At 37.9% G+C, this 15,340-nt stretch overlaps 1 protein-coding gene across 4 annotated transcripts in view; it reads left to right on the forward strand.

Annotated features, from left to right (window-relative positions):
• vti1a (vesicle transport through interaction with t-SNAREs 1A) overlaps positions 1-15,340 on the forward strand; it is a 327,457-nt gene that overhangs the window by 168,552 nt on the left and 143,565 nt on the right. For 2 of the 4 annotated variants that reach the window (XM_080205768.1, XM_080205769.1), the window contains 2 exons: positions 13,216-13,286; positions 15,104-15,176. In XM_080205768.1, the coding sequence (XP_080061894.1) occupies positions 13,216-13,286; positions 15,104-15,169 (137 nt within the window). In that variant the 3' untranslated portion in view covers positions 15,170-15,176. The remainder of the gene's footprint in view (positions 1-13,215; positions 13,287-15,103; positions 15,177-15,340) is intronic. The other 2 variants (XM_080205766.1, XM_080205767.1) reach the window with 1 other exon arrangement.

Below are 15,340 nucleotides of genomic sequence, written 5' to 3' on the forward strand. Positions count from 1 at the left end.
CTTAAAAACCTGTGAATTAAAAGAGAAAAAACATTATTATCATACCATATCCTTTTACATTACCAGGGACGTCCCACTGCTAATGAACTTTATTTAAAACAATCTCCTATATCCTCCCATCTCCAACCCACTCATGTGCCTGTCTAAGTTACTCTTAAACAACTCCAGCGTGCCTGCCTCCACCACCTTACTTGGCAGAGCATTCTGTACCCCCAGTACCCTCTGTGTGAAAAACCTCCCCCTAATATCTGTGTTATACCTCTCCTCCCTCACCTTAAGCCTATGGCCCCTCGTACTGTGTGTCTCTAACATAGGCAATAGCTTACCTCTGTTTACTCTATCTATACCCTTCATAATCTTATATACCTCTATTAGATCCCCCCTCAGTCGCCATCGTTCAAGGGAAAACAGCCCCAATTTGCTCAATCTTTCCTCATAACCCAGTCCTTCCATACCAGGCAACATCCTGGTAAACCTCCTCTGCACTCTCTCCAGAGTCTCCACGTCTTTCCGTTAGTAAGGCGACCAGAACTAGACGCAGTACTCTAAATGCGGCCTAACCAACGTTCTATACAACTGCAACATTAGACTCCAGCTCTTATATTCTATACCCCTTCCTATAAAGGCTAACATACCATAGGCTTTCTTCACAACCTTCTCCACTTGTACTGCCACCTTCAAAGACTCGTGCACTTGCACCCCCAGGTCTCGCTGCGTTCCTGTACTCCTTATGGGCTTACTCTTTATCGTATAACTCCCCCCTACATTATTCCGGCCAAAATGCATCACCTCACATTTATCTGGATTAAACTCCATTTGCCATATATCTGCCCAAAATACCAGCCTATCAATATCCCGTTGTATTGCCAGACACTGCTCCTCACTGCCCGCCAATCTAGCCATCTTGGTGTCATCAGCAAATTTGCTGATCACACCACTTACTCCCTCTTCGAAGTCATTTATATACACTACAAAGAGGTCCCAGTACTGAGCCCTGCGGCACACCACTAGTGACAGACCTCCAGCTAGAAAAGGACCCCTCCACTACTACTCTGTCTTCTCTTAGCAAGCCAGTTCTCTACCCATCTAGATACCTGGCCTCGTATCCCATGAGCCTTAATCTTTTCTACCAACCTACCATGAGGGACTTTGTCAAACGCCTTACTGAAATCCACATAGACGACATCAACGGCTCGTTGATGTCCCAGGACAAAATAATCTTTTCTTGGGAAGAATGCTTAACTTGGACAATGTCAGCTGTTGACAGTGTAGTATTTAAGTTTAAAGTTTATTGATTAGTGTCACAAGTAGGCTTGCATTAACACTGCAATGAAGTTACTGTGAAAACCCCCTTGTACTACTATTTGAGTGAAGGTGCAGAGCTCCAGAGCGGAAAAAAAACCTTGATTGTTCTGTTGTTTAAAGCAAGCTTTAACAGAAGATAAATTATGTAGATGTGGAAAAATGGTTTTAACTAATTCAGCATAGCTCTAACTGAAAGTGTGTGTGTGCAAGTGCATATAATATGTATTTTTGGAGAGATATGTGTGTACGTATTTCAGAGCCTGAACAGATTACTAGTGAAATAGCTCTCGTAAAGAAGCAGGTAAAACGACAACACTTGCCAAGTGTAACCAATAAATCTTTTTGTGTGTACCTACTTCATTACAATAGTTGTGTTAGACAGCAATCTAGCTAAGGAAGGACAATCAACACCTTATTCCTAATCATTTCCCCTTTTCCTTCAACTGGGATCATACAAAAGTTTGGCTTATAAAGTACCTGTCAATATTGCTTTTGCTGTGAAGGCTGGAGCTGCATTTGGGGATTCTCCTGCAGCAACTTAGCTGAGAACTGGAAAGACTAAACTCGCAACCCAGCTCTCAGCTGAGCTTGGAATTTTAACTAAAGCTGCCTGATCTCAACATGCTGTTACTAGAATGTGCAGGCTCCTTTCAGTTGGTACATTTTTCCCTTTCTCTTCAGGTACGCAAGAGGGCATTGGAGAACATGAACATCATGTTAATCTAAAGGGGTGGTCATCCTCGTTTATGGTGTATTCATCCAGTTTGTGAGGCTGTTTATAAAGATTGTTTTATGTCTGCCTCGATTTCTTTTACAAAATCAACCTTTCCCACTGGCTTCAGATTTTCTAAATCATAAATCCTTATTTCATGCCCCAATAATTCCAACTCTTTTTTTTGATCTTGGTCAACAGAGTTCGTTTTGTCTCAGATTGTACCAGCACCTCTTCATTGATAGAACGTAGAACAGTACAGCACAGGAACAGGCCCTTTAGCTCACAGTGTTATGCCAAACATAATGCTAAATTAAACTAATCCCTTCTGCCTGCCCTTGGTCCACATCCCTCTGTTCCTTGCATATTCGTATGCATATCTAAAAGTCCCTTAAATGCCCCTATTGTATCTGCCTGCAGCACCATCCCTGGCAGCACATTCCAGACACCTGCCACTCTATGTTTAAAAAAAACTTGCCCCTCACATCTCCTTTGAACTTTCTCCCTTTCTCCTTAACTGCATGCTCTCCAGTATTAGAAATTTCAATTCTGGGGAAAAAAGATTCTGACTTGTCCAGAATGTCTTCGTTATTCATCTCAGTAGCCCCAACTCTACAGCCTCAGTTCTTTTCTTCATTGCTTCAGTGATCATCCGAAACTCACTCCCGTTTGTCAAGATTGACATGATGCAGCATTCCAAGATTCTCAGTTTGATGCTCACGGTTAACTTTACGTTGATTGTAATCTTTCATTTCTTGAAATATATCTTCGGCCATTCCAACCTTTTGTTTTATTTCTTGGTAAATTTTACATTTCTGAATGTAATCAGCTATGGAAATAGGCAGTTCAGTCCGCTTGTTAATGCGTTTTGACACAGCGTATATTTGTGAAAAAAAATTAAGCTTATTGAGTGCATTGTGGGTAATGATATATCTCATGAACCATATCTTCTGGGGAGTGGAATAATTCTGTCACTCAGCATTTCATTGCATGTATTAAATTGAATTTGAGATGTTGCAGATTATATTTTAGAAAATAATTGGCTTTTCTTTTGCGTTGTCCTCTGAAATCTGGCAGCTTCTTGTTATCTCACGCCACTAATTCAACTATTTCAGAACCACATCATAAATTAGCGGGTGACCTTGGTACACGTTTGCCCATTTAGAAGCAGGTGTGATCAAAAGGAAGTTGAAAGAATTGTTACAGAAATATAAATCCAGATTGTGCACTTTGATTGTTTATAGATTTAAGTTCAGTCTGTAAAGGACCCAGAAAATTGTCATCTTTTTAAGAAAACAGATTTGAAGTTTTCATGGTGTATTTAAATTCCAAAGCACTTGTTCCTCTTTAGCTAAATTACTGTCTAACACAATTTATTACATCCAAGCAGAAATAAATACTACAATGGTGTGCCACTCCGCCAATTAGAATGAGGTTGCACAGACTTTGTAGGCCACTTGTCATTGATCTTGTGCAAGCCTTCGGGCTATCCATTGACAGATGTAGTGAAAAAAGCCAAGCCCTTCAACTTAAATAAAACGCCATTTAAACTGTCAAATGTTTTGTGTATTTAATTGAGCAACAACCATAAACTTGTATTTTACCTGCAGCTAACAGCTATTTTACTACCTGCATTAAAGCTCAAGTCCTGTTGGAAGACATTAGAATTTTATTTGACCATAGATTTGTTGCTTACATTATAATGTATTAATATTACAGCTACCTTGTATCCGTTGGCATTGTGTATACGAAGCTGTGCATATTCCATTTTATTGTTTAAGTAAAGTGCAGTTTTCATGTTAGAAATGCAATGATTACTATCCTTTTGTGCTTTGCTTCTTTCCTGATTTCAACTGAAACTGAATTCAATAGTAGAGAAGAACACACTGTAATAAGGAACTTCTACTGTAACCTCCTCAAATTACTTGCATTTGTGCTGGATTTTTTGGTATGAAAATATTTTGCTTCTTCAGTTGTGACACTGACTTGTTTAAAACAAAACATTCCAAAAGGGCAGGAACAGACTATCACAAATGGGTTGCTCTGCTGAAGAGGTGAACTGGGTATAAAGTGGCTTGTCCTTTTTGCCAATCCTGAGTAAATTTTTAAGGTACTGATTTTATAAGTTGGAATAGATATGAAATGACTGACTTTAATACTTCTGTTTGAAGAAATTATCCTGTGACTGCATGTGACAAATTAGAAATAAAAGAGTCTGCACGTTCTCCCCGTGTCTGCATGAGTTTCCTCTGGTTGCTCCAGTTTCTTCCCACAGTCCGAAAGACATGTGGGTTAGGTGCGTTGGCCATGTCAATTCTCTGTCTGTGTACCTGAGTATGGTGACTAGGGGATTTTCACTAACTTCATTGCAGTGTTAATGTAAGCCTACTTGTGATGCTGTTAAATACACTTTGACTTTAAGCTGGATCCTCTGTCAAATAATATGCTTTCTTTTGAAGAAATAGTTTTGCATTTGTGATTTGTTAGCACAATTAAGGACCCCATGCACCCCGGACGTGCTGTCTTCTACCTTCTTCCATTGGGGAAAAAGGTACAAAAGTCTGAGGACACGTATCAACCGACTCAAGAACAGCTTGTTCCCTGCTGCCATCAGACTTTTGAATGGACCTACCTTGCATTAGGTTGACCTTTCTCTACACCCTAGCTATGACTGTAACATACATTCTGCACTCTCTCCTTTCCTTCTCTATGAACAGTATGCTTTGTCTGTATAGTGTGCAAGAAACAATACTTTTCACTGTGTACCAATACATGTGACAATAAATCAGTAAGGGCAAGAAATATTAACTAAAGTACTTTTCTTAAAATGGCAAGTACTATAATCTACTTTTCAATTGTTTCAATATGGCCACAGAATTGTCATTATTTTGGTGCAGTCAATCATCTACGTAAATTTATAAAAGCCGAGAGGAGATAGATTCACCCATTGCGGTATTTTTGTTTCTCTGCTTACCCTGTCACATTCATTGCTTCCTGTTTCCTTCCTTGTTTTTGATGCTAGGTTCACAAATGCTCAATTTCACAGCCACGTTTCTTTTGTCTGGCTCCCACTCATTTCCACATGGATTACAGCTACATACTTAAGCTGTATCAGATCCACTTATGATCACAGATACCAATAACATTGTCTGCTTCTGACAAAGATCATAGATCTGGAATACTAATCCAACTCCCATTTCCACAAAGGCTGCCTGACCTGCTGAGTCTTTCTATCCGTTTGTATTTGGAGAAAAAAATATGCAGATCAAATTAGCCTTATTAGTAAAATAATTTTAAAAGCTAAATGTGTTTAAGTATAACTTTACTGAACAAGGTGATAAAAAAAAGCAAAATTGTTTTTATTTATTTGTTATTTGGGATGGCAGGACCAGGGTATGTTGTCCATCCTTAGCTGTTCTTCATAGAATCGCTACAGTGCGCAAGGAGGCCATATGGCCCATTGAACCTGCACCAATAACAGTCAGGCCTTATACCCACAAATTTACCCTGCTAATCTCCCTGATACTAAAAAACAATTAAACATGGCCAATCCACCTAACCCGCCTGCCTGGGAGTGCCCAGAGGAAACCCACACAGACACCCACTTTTCAGAAATGAACCCGGGTCCCTGGCGCTGTGAGAAATTGAACCCAGGTCCCTTGTGCTGTGAGGCAGCAGTGCTAATCACTCTTGACTGATTTATTTTTATCGCTTCAAACTCAATTACCATTAAAACATCTTTTTCACCTGCTTGGCCAAATATGAAGCCAAATTTGTACACCTGCTTTAGGTTTAATATATGATATATATTTATATCATATATACAGTAACTGATATTTTTAATGCATCTGAGAGATTTTGTTATTTCAATTCTTCCTATTAAATATCAAAGCTATCAAAGTAGGTATCTGTCACGCAATAATTATTGGTTCATTGGTTGGCAGGAGGTTTCCAACTAGAATGATCCTGGTGAATGTTTAATGACATTTCTCTGATAAATGTCATTGAAGTATTCCATATGTGGTTGTAATAAAGAGTACTGGTAGTGCTCCTAAGGTCTGGACTAATTGTGTAGATTGCTTTTAAGTTTTGAGCAACTTTTATTGGATAATGATCTGCTAAGAACTGTTAGATCTTGCAGCAGTGTTTCATAAAATGAAGAGTCAGGTCTGAGGTGTGTTTTTTTTTTCTTAAAAAAAAAGTTAATTAGAAGGCAGATCAAATTATGGCCATCATGCTAGATCTGTCATTTTATAAATGAGTGCTGTCGGTGCTTTAATCCAGTGTAATAAAATCATTAACTATATTTTGTTTAATTTCAGAAGTCATATTTTTAATATAGTATTAACTCAGCACTGAGCGCTGAAAATAAACCATTTCTCAATAGATATTCGCTCTCAATTTATTCAAACGTCTAGCTTAATGTAGATCATTCCACATTGCATATTTTTGAACAGTTGTGGAAAGCATGAAGGATAAAAGGAGCTCAAGACTTTTGTATTCAGCTGCTAAGCAACTGAAACGCAAAGAGAGGGAAATGGTGATTGCCACGATTTTGTGGGCAGGAATTAGGGGATGCCGCTTGCCATTCGCTACACTTATAAATGCATCACATTTTCTGTGGGCTCTGGAGTGCCAACTTGGGATAATTGGAGATTGATTTTTCAGGACAGTATTCGCTACAGAGGATCTATGTCATGTATGAATGAGTCTTGGGTTGTGCAGGGCAAGAAATCAAGACTGTTTGCTGTCTTATTTTGAGTACCCAGAGTGCCCTGAGAGCTCCAAAGTTGTGTCTACAGTATGCCTGCAATCCTTTGCTGAGAGTCGCCCCATTATGGGGATGGCTAGGAGCATACCAGCATCTTTAGTGGTCTCAGCCCTGGCCACAATGTCAGCAAAAAGCATTCCATAATGGTGACTACAGCTTGACCTATGAGAGTTAGGCCATGCAATCTCAGCTATCTCTCTCTATTTAGCTCTTCCTGTCTCCTATTGTTGGCCACTTTATCCTACAAGGTATCCATGCATGTCCTATTGTTTAGGTCATGTAGCTTTCATGGTTGTATATGCAAGCTGCAAAGATGTATGTGGTTTACAGCAATGCTAAGTGCGTGAGAGTGTAATGGTGCATTTAAATGCCAGGTGTGAGTGTATATTAGTTGAGTTTATTGATTAGTGAGCGATGGGACTGTGGTGAAATGAGCAGTGGTTGAGGCTAAGGATGCATTTGCTAGGACACACCACTTGAAGATGCATTCAGTGACATTGACCAGTGTTTTGAAGTCATTGAATTTCTTGTGGCACTGCATCCACATCCTCTGGGATTTACTCCATGTCTACTTGCTCCCACTACCTTTTGAGCACGAGTCTGAAGAGTCTTCTGTCCTCCTGCAAAACAGATCATCTCTCCTCCAGTACAGGATCTCCATTGAAAACCTTGGAGCCTGCTATGTTGCATGTTGTGACATGCATATTTTCCAGGACAAAGTCACTTCCTGCTCATCTGCTACGCATACAATGCATTTCCTCTTTAAGAAGAGCAGGCTAGCTTTAAGTGATGCTGGCCAATCATGGTATTGACCCTCTGCTAATGCATCCAGGCAATGAACAGTGCTGTCTGGATGTTAAACTAATTTAAATAAGCAGCCAACAAAAAGTTGACTTACTTTCTGCATCACAATGAGTAAATTGGGGTTAATAAGAACATAAGAAATAGGAGCAGGAGTAGGCCATCTAGCCCTTCGAGCCTGCCCCGCCGTTCAGTAAGATCATGGCTGATCTGTCGTGTCTCAGTTCCACATTCCCGCCCTCTCCCGATAACCCTTAATCCCCTTGCCTATCAAAAACCTATCAACCCGCATCTTAAATATATTTAGCGAGGCAGCCTCCACCACTTCAACGGGCAGAGAATTCCAGAGATTCACCACCCTTTGAGTGAAGAAGTTCCTCCTCAACTCTGTTCTAAACCGCCCCCCCTTTATCTTGAGGCTGTGCCCTCTAGTCCTACTGTCCTTTCTGAGCGGGGAGAGCCTCTCCACCTCTATCCTATCCATCCCATTCATCATCTTATATGTCTCAATGAGATCTTATATGTCTCAATGAGATTAATTGTGCATCATGGTCCCTGAAACTCTCAATTTTAAGCCCTGAAAAGCCCAAATCAGGGTGTGAAAATTTAAATAATTCATTAATAACAACTTGTTAATCACCTTTAACATAGTAAAAATTCCCCTGCCATTTCACAGGACCATTATCAAATGAGGTTTGATACTGAGCCTTAGAAGGAGATATTAGGACAGATGATCAAAAGTTGGGTCCAAGTTTGAAGGAATAGCTTTAAAGGAAGAAAGAGAGAGAGAGTGAGGTGGCATGGGTTTGGAGAGGGAATTTCAGAATTTAGAGGCTTGGCAGCTGAATTCAATGTAAATCATTAGAAAAAGTAAAATAGAGAAGCTGTGAGAAAGAAAAGTTTTTAAAAACTATAATTTTTTATTACATAAGCAACAGTAATTAAAATCTGGAGGAATGAATCTCCACACTTCCAAAAGTAAAGTGCCAGGGTGATTGTTTGGCAGTGATTAAGACGTATCATAATGTGAAAATGTTAATTACACTTAAGCAAGCACTAACCATTTCCAGCACATTCAGTGGTTATCTAGTAGGTAAATGCTGCAACTCACGTCATTGGTTTGTTTAACTGCTGAATCTCCAGATAAGAGACTGGTGTGGCAAAGCTAGTGCTGGAGCAAAGCAAACCGGATGATAGATTCCTGATTTCCGCATTTCACCTTGTCTGATTAATTCCATAATACCGAGAAGCGTTATTTTCAGAGTTGCTGTTGTTACCAATAAATTTGGACCTAAAAATGGATGTTAAAATATCATGGCCTGGATTTTCCTATCTTGTTCACCCCACCTCCCACTGCAGCGGGACCCAAAAATCCCAGCTACAGGCGCAGTCGGGGAAACCAGGCTCATGGTTTTTGATAGTGGCTGAAATATGTGAACTACACTGTCTACACTGAAATCACATTTTCTATATTATCAGAGTAGCAAAGTTTACATATTAGATCATTAAAATAAAATTCAGACCTGGACAATATTATGTAGGATCCTTTAGCTGAAGAAGTCCTTGCTGTTCAGTATTAAGAACTTTAACACCTCTTTGAAAGACCGTAGCACAAATATGCATTCAATCTGAAAAATTACCTGAAAGGTTTTATTTAGTCTAACAACCGTTCAGGTCCAAGTCTGATCTCAGTGAAGGAGATCTTAATGGATGACTTGCTCTGCTTTCCATAACAACTACAAAATGCCAGTAGCATATTTATTTGGAATAACAACTTACTTGCTGCCCACCCATGCAGACTACCAGCAGAATTATTTATTTTTTAAGGATTTTTTTTCACTTGTTAGGATGAAGCTTTTTTTATATTTTTATTCCATCCTTAAAGCTAATGCTCAGAGTGGACCATTCCTTATTTGCTCCATAACCCAAATTCAAAATCCAATTAAATCCAATTCATGGTTCCCACAAGAGAGACGAACAAGATGCAGGCTGTTGAGATGAGGTATCACACCCCTCTTTGGGCTTGATTTGACGCTTGATCTGAGCCAAAAGGATTCTGTTCTTACAGCCTATAAAGGTTCATTAAAATAGTTTACAGATTTATTGATTAATATTTTTCTATTTTTCCTGCTTTATGTTGAGGAATGAAAATTGAAATCAGACATTGACAATATCAGTAAAACAGCAAACATTGTTGCCCATTATTGTGCAATTCTTGAGGTTTATAAGGCACATAACTAAAATATCTGTATTTTTGTATTTAATTAAGATTCATAATAGCTGTAAGATTTCATCCATGGATTGCAAGTCCCAAGAACTATTTGGCTAATGAAAACTAAGTATGTATTTCATCTGAATATGCCCAAGCCGTATTTAAAAGATTTTTGTAAACAGCTCTCCATCCTCCAATGGGAATCTCTTCACACTCAGAAACAACTTTTTATGTGGAACAAAAAGCTGAATGAGTCGTTCAGGAAAACATATGGATGTTTATTCTAGTGGGCTGTGTACAATTTGCACAGTCCTAGGCCAATCCTGTAGTTAATTTCTTAAGTATGACAAATGAGTCCAGATAATGCTTCCGAAAGGAGAAAGCTATATAATTTCATGCCATTGTAGGTAATCAAGTGGAAAACTGGAGAACATCATTCCAATGTTACTTGGTCCCAGCATGTTGCAATTTATAGATGACACGCAATTCAACTTGACCAGTAAGCACTCAGCTCAACATCCAGAATAAACCTGTGACTTAACAAACACTAACTACTCTGCAATCCTCGGGCAAAACTATATCCTAGTAAAAGCCGTGAGCTTATAAGGAGGAAGAACAATAAATAAATAGTTTGTGTCTATCCATTATATATATGAAAGCTTTTTAAAATCATTTTTGGTTGGACCTCAGAATATATTTAAGACAGAATTATAATTAATGAATGAAGTTTCCCTTCATAGATTTCCAAGAATGAAATGCTCAGTTCTTTTCCCTTGGTGCTGCACACTATCAACTAGTGGTACATGATAATCTGAGGCTGAAACGTCTCCACAGCCCCTGTTACTGCTATTCCACAGTAGACAACCAAATGGGTATTTAAGCCTGTTCCTGTTTCATAAATCGCACGTGCCTCTATCCTCTCCTGCCCCACTCCACCACTGACCCCCAGTGTACATATATATAGAATTCAATGTGGTTATGAAGCACTTCATTGAATGTACTGGAACGAGAGCTATTTAATTATAGGTGCATTCAAGTAGTAGCTAAAGTTGGAATTAAAACTCATGGTCTGCAAATCAGAGACTACCTTTGGAATTATGGTGACATCAGAAATTTTCAAAGGGTTCATTTTGTAAATCATTTCATCTTCTTTTACTTGAGGTTTAATGAAAATTACATTTCATAAGAAACAACTCTGTACTCGACGGTTTAGTAGGATCAATATTATTTACTGGTAAACTGAAATTAGTGTTCAATATTGTTGCACAATGTGTTAATGACCAGGCTTAATGGTTACATCAAATATAGGTGCTGAAAAGACAGTATAAAACTAAATTAACTTTACATTTTATTATTCCAAATGAGCGAGAAAATAATTTTTATAAATTGTTCCAACGTGGTTAGGTTTGTTTTTCTGATATGCTTATGTAGAATTGATGATAGGTAGCCCTTTGTCTTATCATCCATTACTGACTTTTGTATCTGTATTTGCACTCATTTCCCATAATAAGCATTTTAAACAGCTTCTACCAAATTGCAGCAGTCAGTTTTAACACACTTGGAAAAGGGGAATGAGATTTGCAAATGATAAATGGGGAAGTTGACTACCTAACTAATAAAGATTTGTCTTAATCAAGTATGATTTGTCAGAACAGGAGCGCACCAGGGTCAGGGCAGAAGCAATGAATAATACAGCATTCACAGGAGGGAAGGACCACAGAAATGCGTAATAAATATGCTGTGATTACCCAGTGCTAATTCATATTCAGAGGATGAATTATTTCAGGCCAGTCACGAGGATGCTGAGCCCTACCGGCCTTGATGAAGCTGTTTAAGCATGAGAAAAAATTATTTTTTCCCCCCTTTTTAAAAAAAATTCTTTCAAGCTTCAAGTATCTTCAAGCTTGACGTTACCTTGACTATGGTTATTTAGAAGGTAGAGCTCTCGAGTCATCTATGTCGTGGCTGCACTTTCTGCTTGTGGCTGTTCTCCTTGTGAAAAAGGGCCAAAGTTCGTCAGTTGTGCTGCATACTGAATAAAAAAAACTCTTGCAAAATTGATGATGGCCCCAATTATTTATCTGTGCAGACAGTCAGAGTGAAGCAGATGCCATCGTGCCCCACACCAGGATGAAATTAATGTATGATGTTTTGATCCCTATGTGTCAAGACAACAATTCATTTTGTGATATTCCGGCGGACATGCTTCTTTTCCTTGTTTATTGACTTCACTAGTCATTGACTATGAGGAAAAAACACAATTCATCAAAGTGACAATGTTTTACCCTCAATTACTGTCTGTGGCATTGTCACATTCGCTGGTAGAAATAGATTGAATCATTAGAACCAAGGTGAAGATGTCAACCTGGCAGCCAAACGAAACAGAGAAAAAACTAATTAACCAACCTGCTTTGAATCAGCAGTATTTAATGGCATCTGTTTTCCTTTTTTTTAAAAAATGTGTTATCAGATCATCTTGAAACATTTTTCTTGGTGTATTCGTTTTAACACAAAAAACTCTTAAAATGCATTGAACCTTTAGGGAGGCATTACACTATTCAAAATCCCATGAGGCAAACCAGCACCGAAGAAATACCTTAATGGGAACATCAATTACTAGTCAAATATCTGAAAAAAATATTTATCCTGCTACATCTGTCATTGTTAGCTCCAGCACTTAACACTTTTAGAAACTCGGTAAGAACCGTATCTCAAGTTTTGTTTAGTGTTAGGTAATTAAGTTTTGATTTGGTTTTGTAATTGCCATTTGCGGGAAAGGGGGGAAGCACAAAAAAATAAAAATTGCACTTTACATGCGTCTGACTTGAAAGATACAAAATTATTGATTTGATGGAACACTTCTGCAAATGTATTAATGTCTTCAAAAAAATATAATGCAAGATCAATTATGGAGTGTATGCCAGTTACTCACTTAAATATGTTCAGGAGAATTGAAATGAGAAATAAGTGTTTTCACACTTCAGCATTAATTGTGAGGTTGAATGGTCGCACATGTGCATATTCCTCTAAATTGTGGTGAAACATAAGATTTATTTTTTTTAACTCCCGCAAGGACAAGCTTCTTTCTTTTCTTCTAGTCTTGTTGCAAATCCGTCTCCAAGAATTATTAAATACCACCCGTAGTATTTCTGTTTCTCAGTTAGCTTACGTGTAAAGTAGAAGTTGGTGTATTCCTACAGTAACATTAAATTAGTTCCTATTGTTCTTACAGGTGCTCTGCTTCACTGCAAGTTGCAGAGTGGCCACTGAAATTATTTAATTCTTGAGATTTTATGTAAGTAGGTTTAGGTTCAAACTTACTGCTCTGTCTCAGTGAACAGATTTAATGTTTCTTTTTTCAGCTTTTCCCATTCAGCGTGTAACTTTTTGTGATCATTACCTTTTGTGTTGCAGAGCAAATTGGACAGGAGATCCTAGAGAACCTGCATCACGACAAAGAAAAGATCCAACGAGCTCGGGAAAGGGTGAGTTTGAGAATACATAACTAACAGTGGTTGTAGTCAGCCACAGCAGATCTTGAGAGTAAGGCTTTCAGGTTTTTTAAGCATTTGTATACTTTTTAATAAATGTTACAAATGAAAGTGCTTCTTTTTGCTAAATGGAAACAGCCAATCTTTGTATTCAATCTAAAATTGAAATGTGTAAGTTTTTAAGCTTCCTTTCTACCAACATGGGGACAAGAAAATCATCGCTCATATTTGCTGTGGCAGAAACCTTTGTGTGAATATGATTATTTTGCAGTATATTTTCTCCAAACAAACATTGATTAAAAATGTAATTTAAGTTTCGCTAAATCTTTAAATTATCCTGCACACTGGAAAATCTAAAATGACTCAACCTTCTGGTAATTCTATCAGTAACACATATCTGCCTTGCAGATATGCTAAAACAATGGATTTCTACAACTCCTTGAAAGTCCTTGCCAATTAAATTATTATAAATATCTTTTGTCTATATTTATTGAGCTAGACAGATTCAAAAGACATCTAGTTCCATAGAATATAGTTTGTGCGAATGCATGATCCACTTTGATTTGTTTTAAACTTGAGCATTGCTGAATATGTCATATCTTCATGAGCAAACATAACTCCCCAAATCGACATCCAAATTTCTTAAAGATACTGAAATATTCATGACAAACATTGTCCAGTGTTCTTTTGTATTTAGCAAATGGAGTGGATGTTATGTGAGATTTTAAAGATGAAGACACTTCACTTCAAAACAATTTGCCTATATATTGTTTGTCTATATATCATATGCTGCTTTGTGCTTTATATACCTCTGGTATCCAGAAAGAGGTGCTACAAACCTTTCAATACAAGATCAGAGGATAATTTTTCCTTGAATTTTTTTTTACACTATTGTTTTCTTTCGTTATTCCCTAATTTACCTCGTGTGTGCCACTCGGCTGTAGCTTTGCAAAAAAGAACAGCTGACTGGTACACTGACCCATACAGGTTGGTCACGTGACCTCTAAATATGTCTACAATTTTTGACTTCCCTTCTCGCATTTTTAAATTTCAAGTTATGTGATATCTGCTCTCAGCTTTTTTCCAATTTGAGAGTGGTACAAGAATAATAAACCCATCCTTCTGCTCATTCAATAATCCTAACATTAAGAGAGAGGATATTTTATGTCTGCTTATTCCTACAAAAGTATTCAGTAGCTGCAAACATTAAAAGTAAACACCTCAGCAGGTTTAGACTCAGCAATAGATTTTTTTAATACACTTTTGGGTATTAGTGCATTCTTAAAGAGACTTAGCCTTTTTACTTAAGAAAGAGAAAGGCAGTATGGGGACACACCATTTTCATTACAAAGTTATTTTTGACACACGAAATTCTGCTGTATTGTAGGTCATCACTTTAAGTTTTGAACCTGTTCCTGTGTTTGCCAAGTGATTTTTATTAAGGCTATAATATCTCTTTAAATGCAAAATATAAAAGATCAAAGTTGCCTTCTGCCAAGATTATTTTAAACGACAAATGTTGGTAATACACAACAGATTTGTCATCATCAGAAAAGAGGAAATATGATTTATATATTGAGATTGTCGGCTCTTTGTCAGAACTAAAAAAGATTGGTTTTGCATTTGATCTCTCCGAGCCTACCTATTTCTTGGTAGAATGCTGTTGGCTTTCTTCTGAAAGTACAAAAATGGACTCTTACCAGTGACGGTGTAGACCTGTTTTCAATTTGAAAGATGATCGTTGTCTTATGAAATAAGTATTTTGTCATATTCTGCTGTGTAACCCCTTCCTTCCTCACTCTTATTATCAGCTGCGTGAAACTGATACAAACCTTGGGAAGAGCTCCAGGATTTTGACGGGAATGTTGCGAAGGTAAGGTCAAGGTAGGAATCTGTTGTGCTTTTTCTATAAATAACTTACCCCCTCCCTTGAATGAAGTGCTCCCAGTGCACAAGTGTCATAGAATTGAGTTGCGTTTTCCTCTTCCTTTCTAGTGCCTGCTTTTGCTATTTATGCAGTTTTCTCTCCTGAGTTGCATGCAGTACAG

Source organism: Carcharhinus amblyrhynchos, chromosome 17, assembly GCF_965287045.1.
Source record: "Carcharhinus amblyrhynchos chromosome 17, sCarAmb.v2.hapA, whole genome shotgun sequence".
NCBI classification, from domain to species: domain Eukaryota; kingdom Metazoa; phylum Chordata; class Chondrichthyes; order Carcharhiniformes; family Carcharhinidae; genus Carcharhinus; species Carcharhinus amblyrhynchos.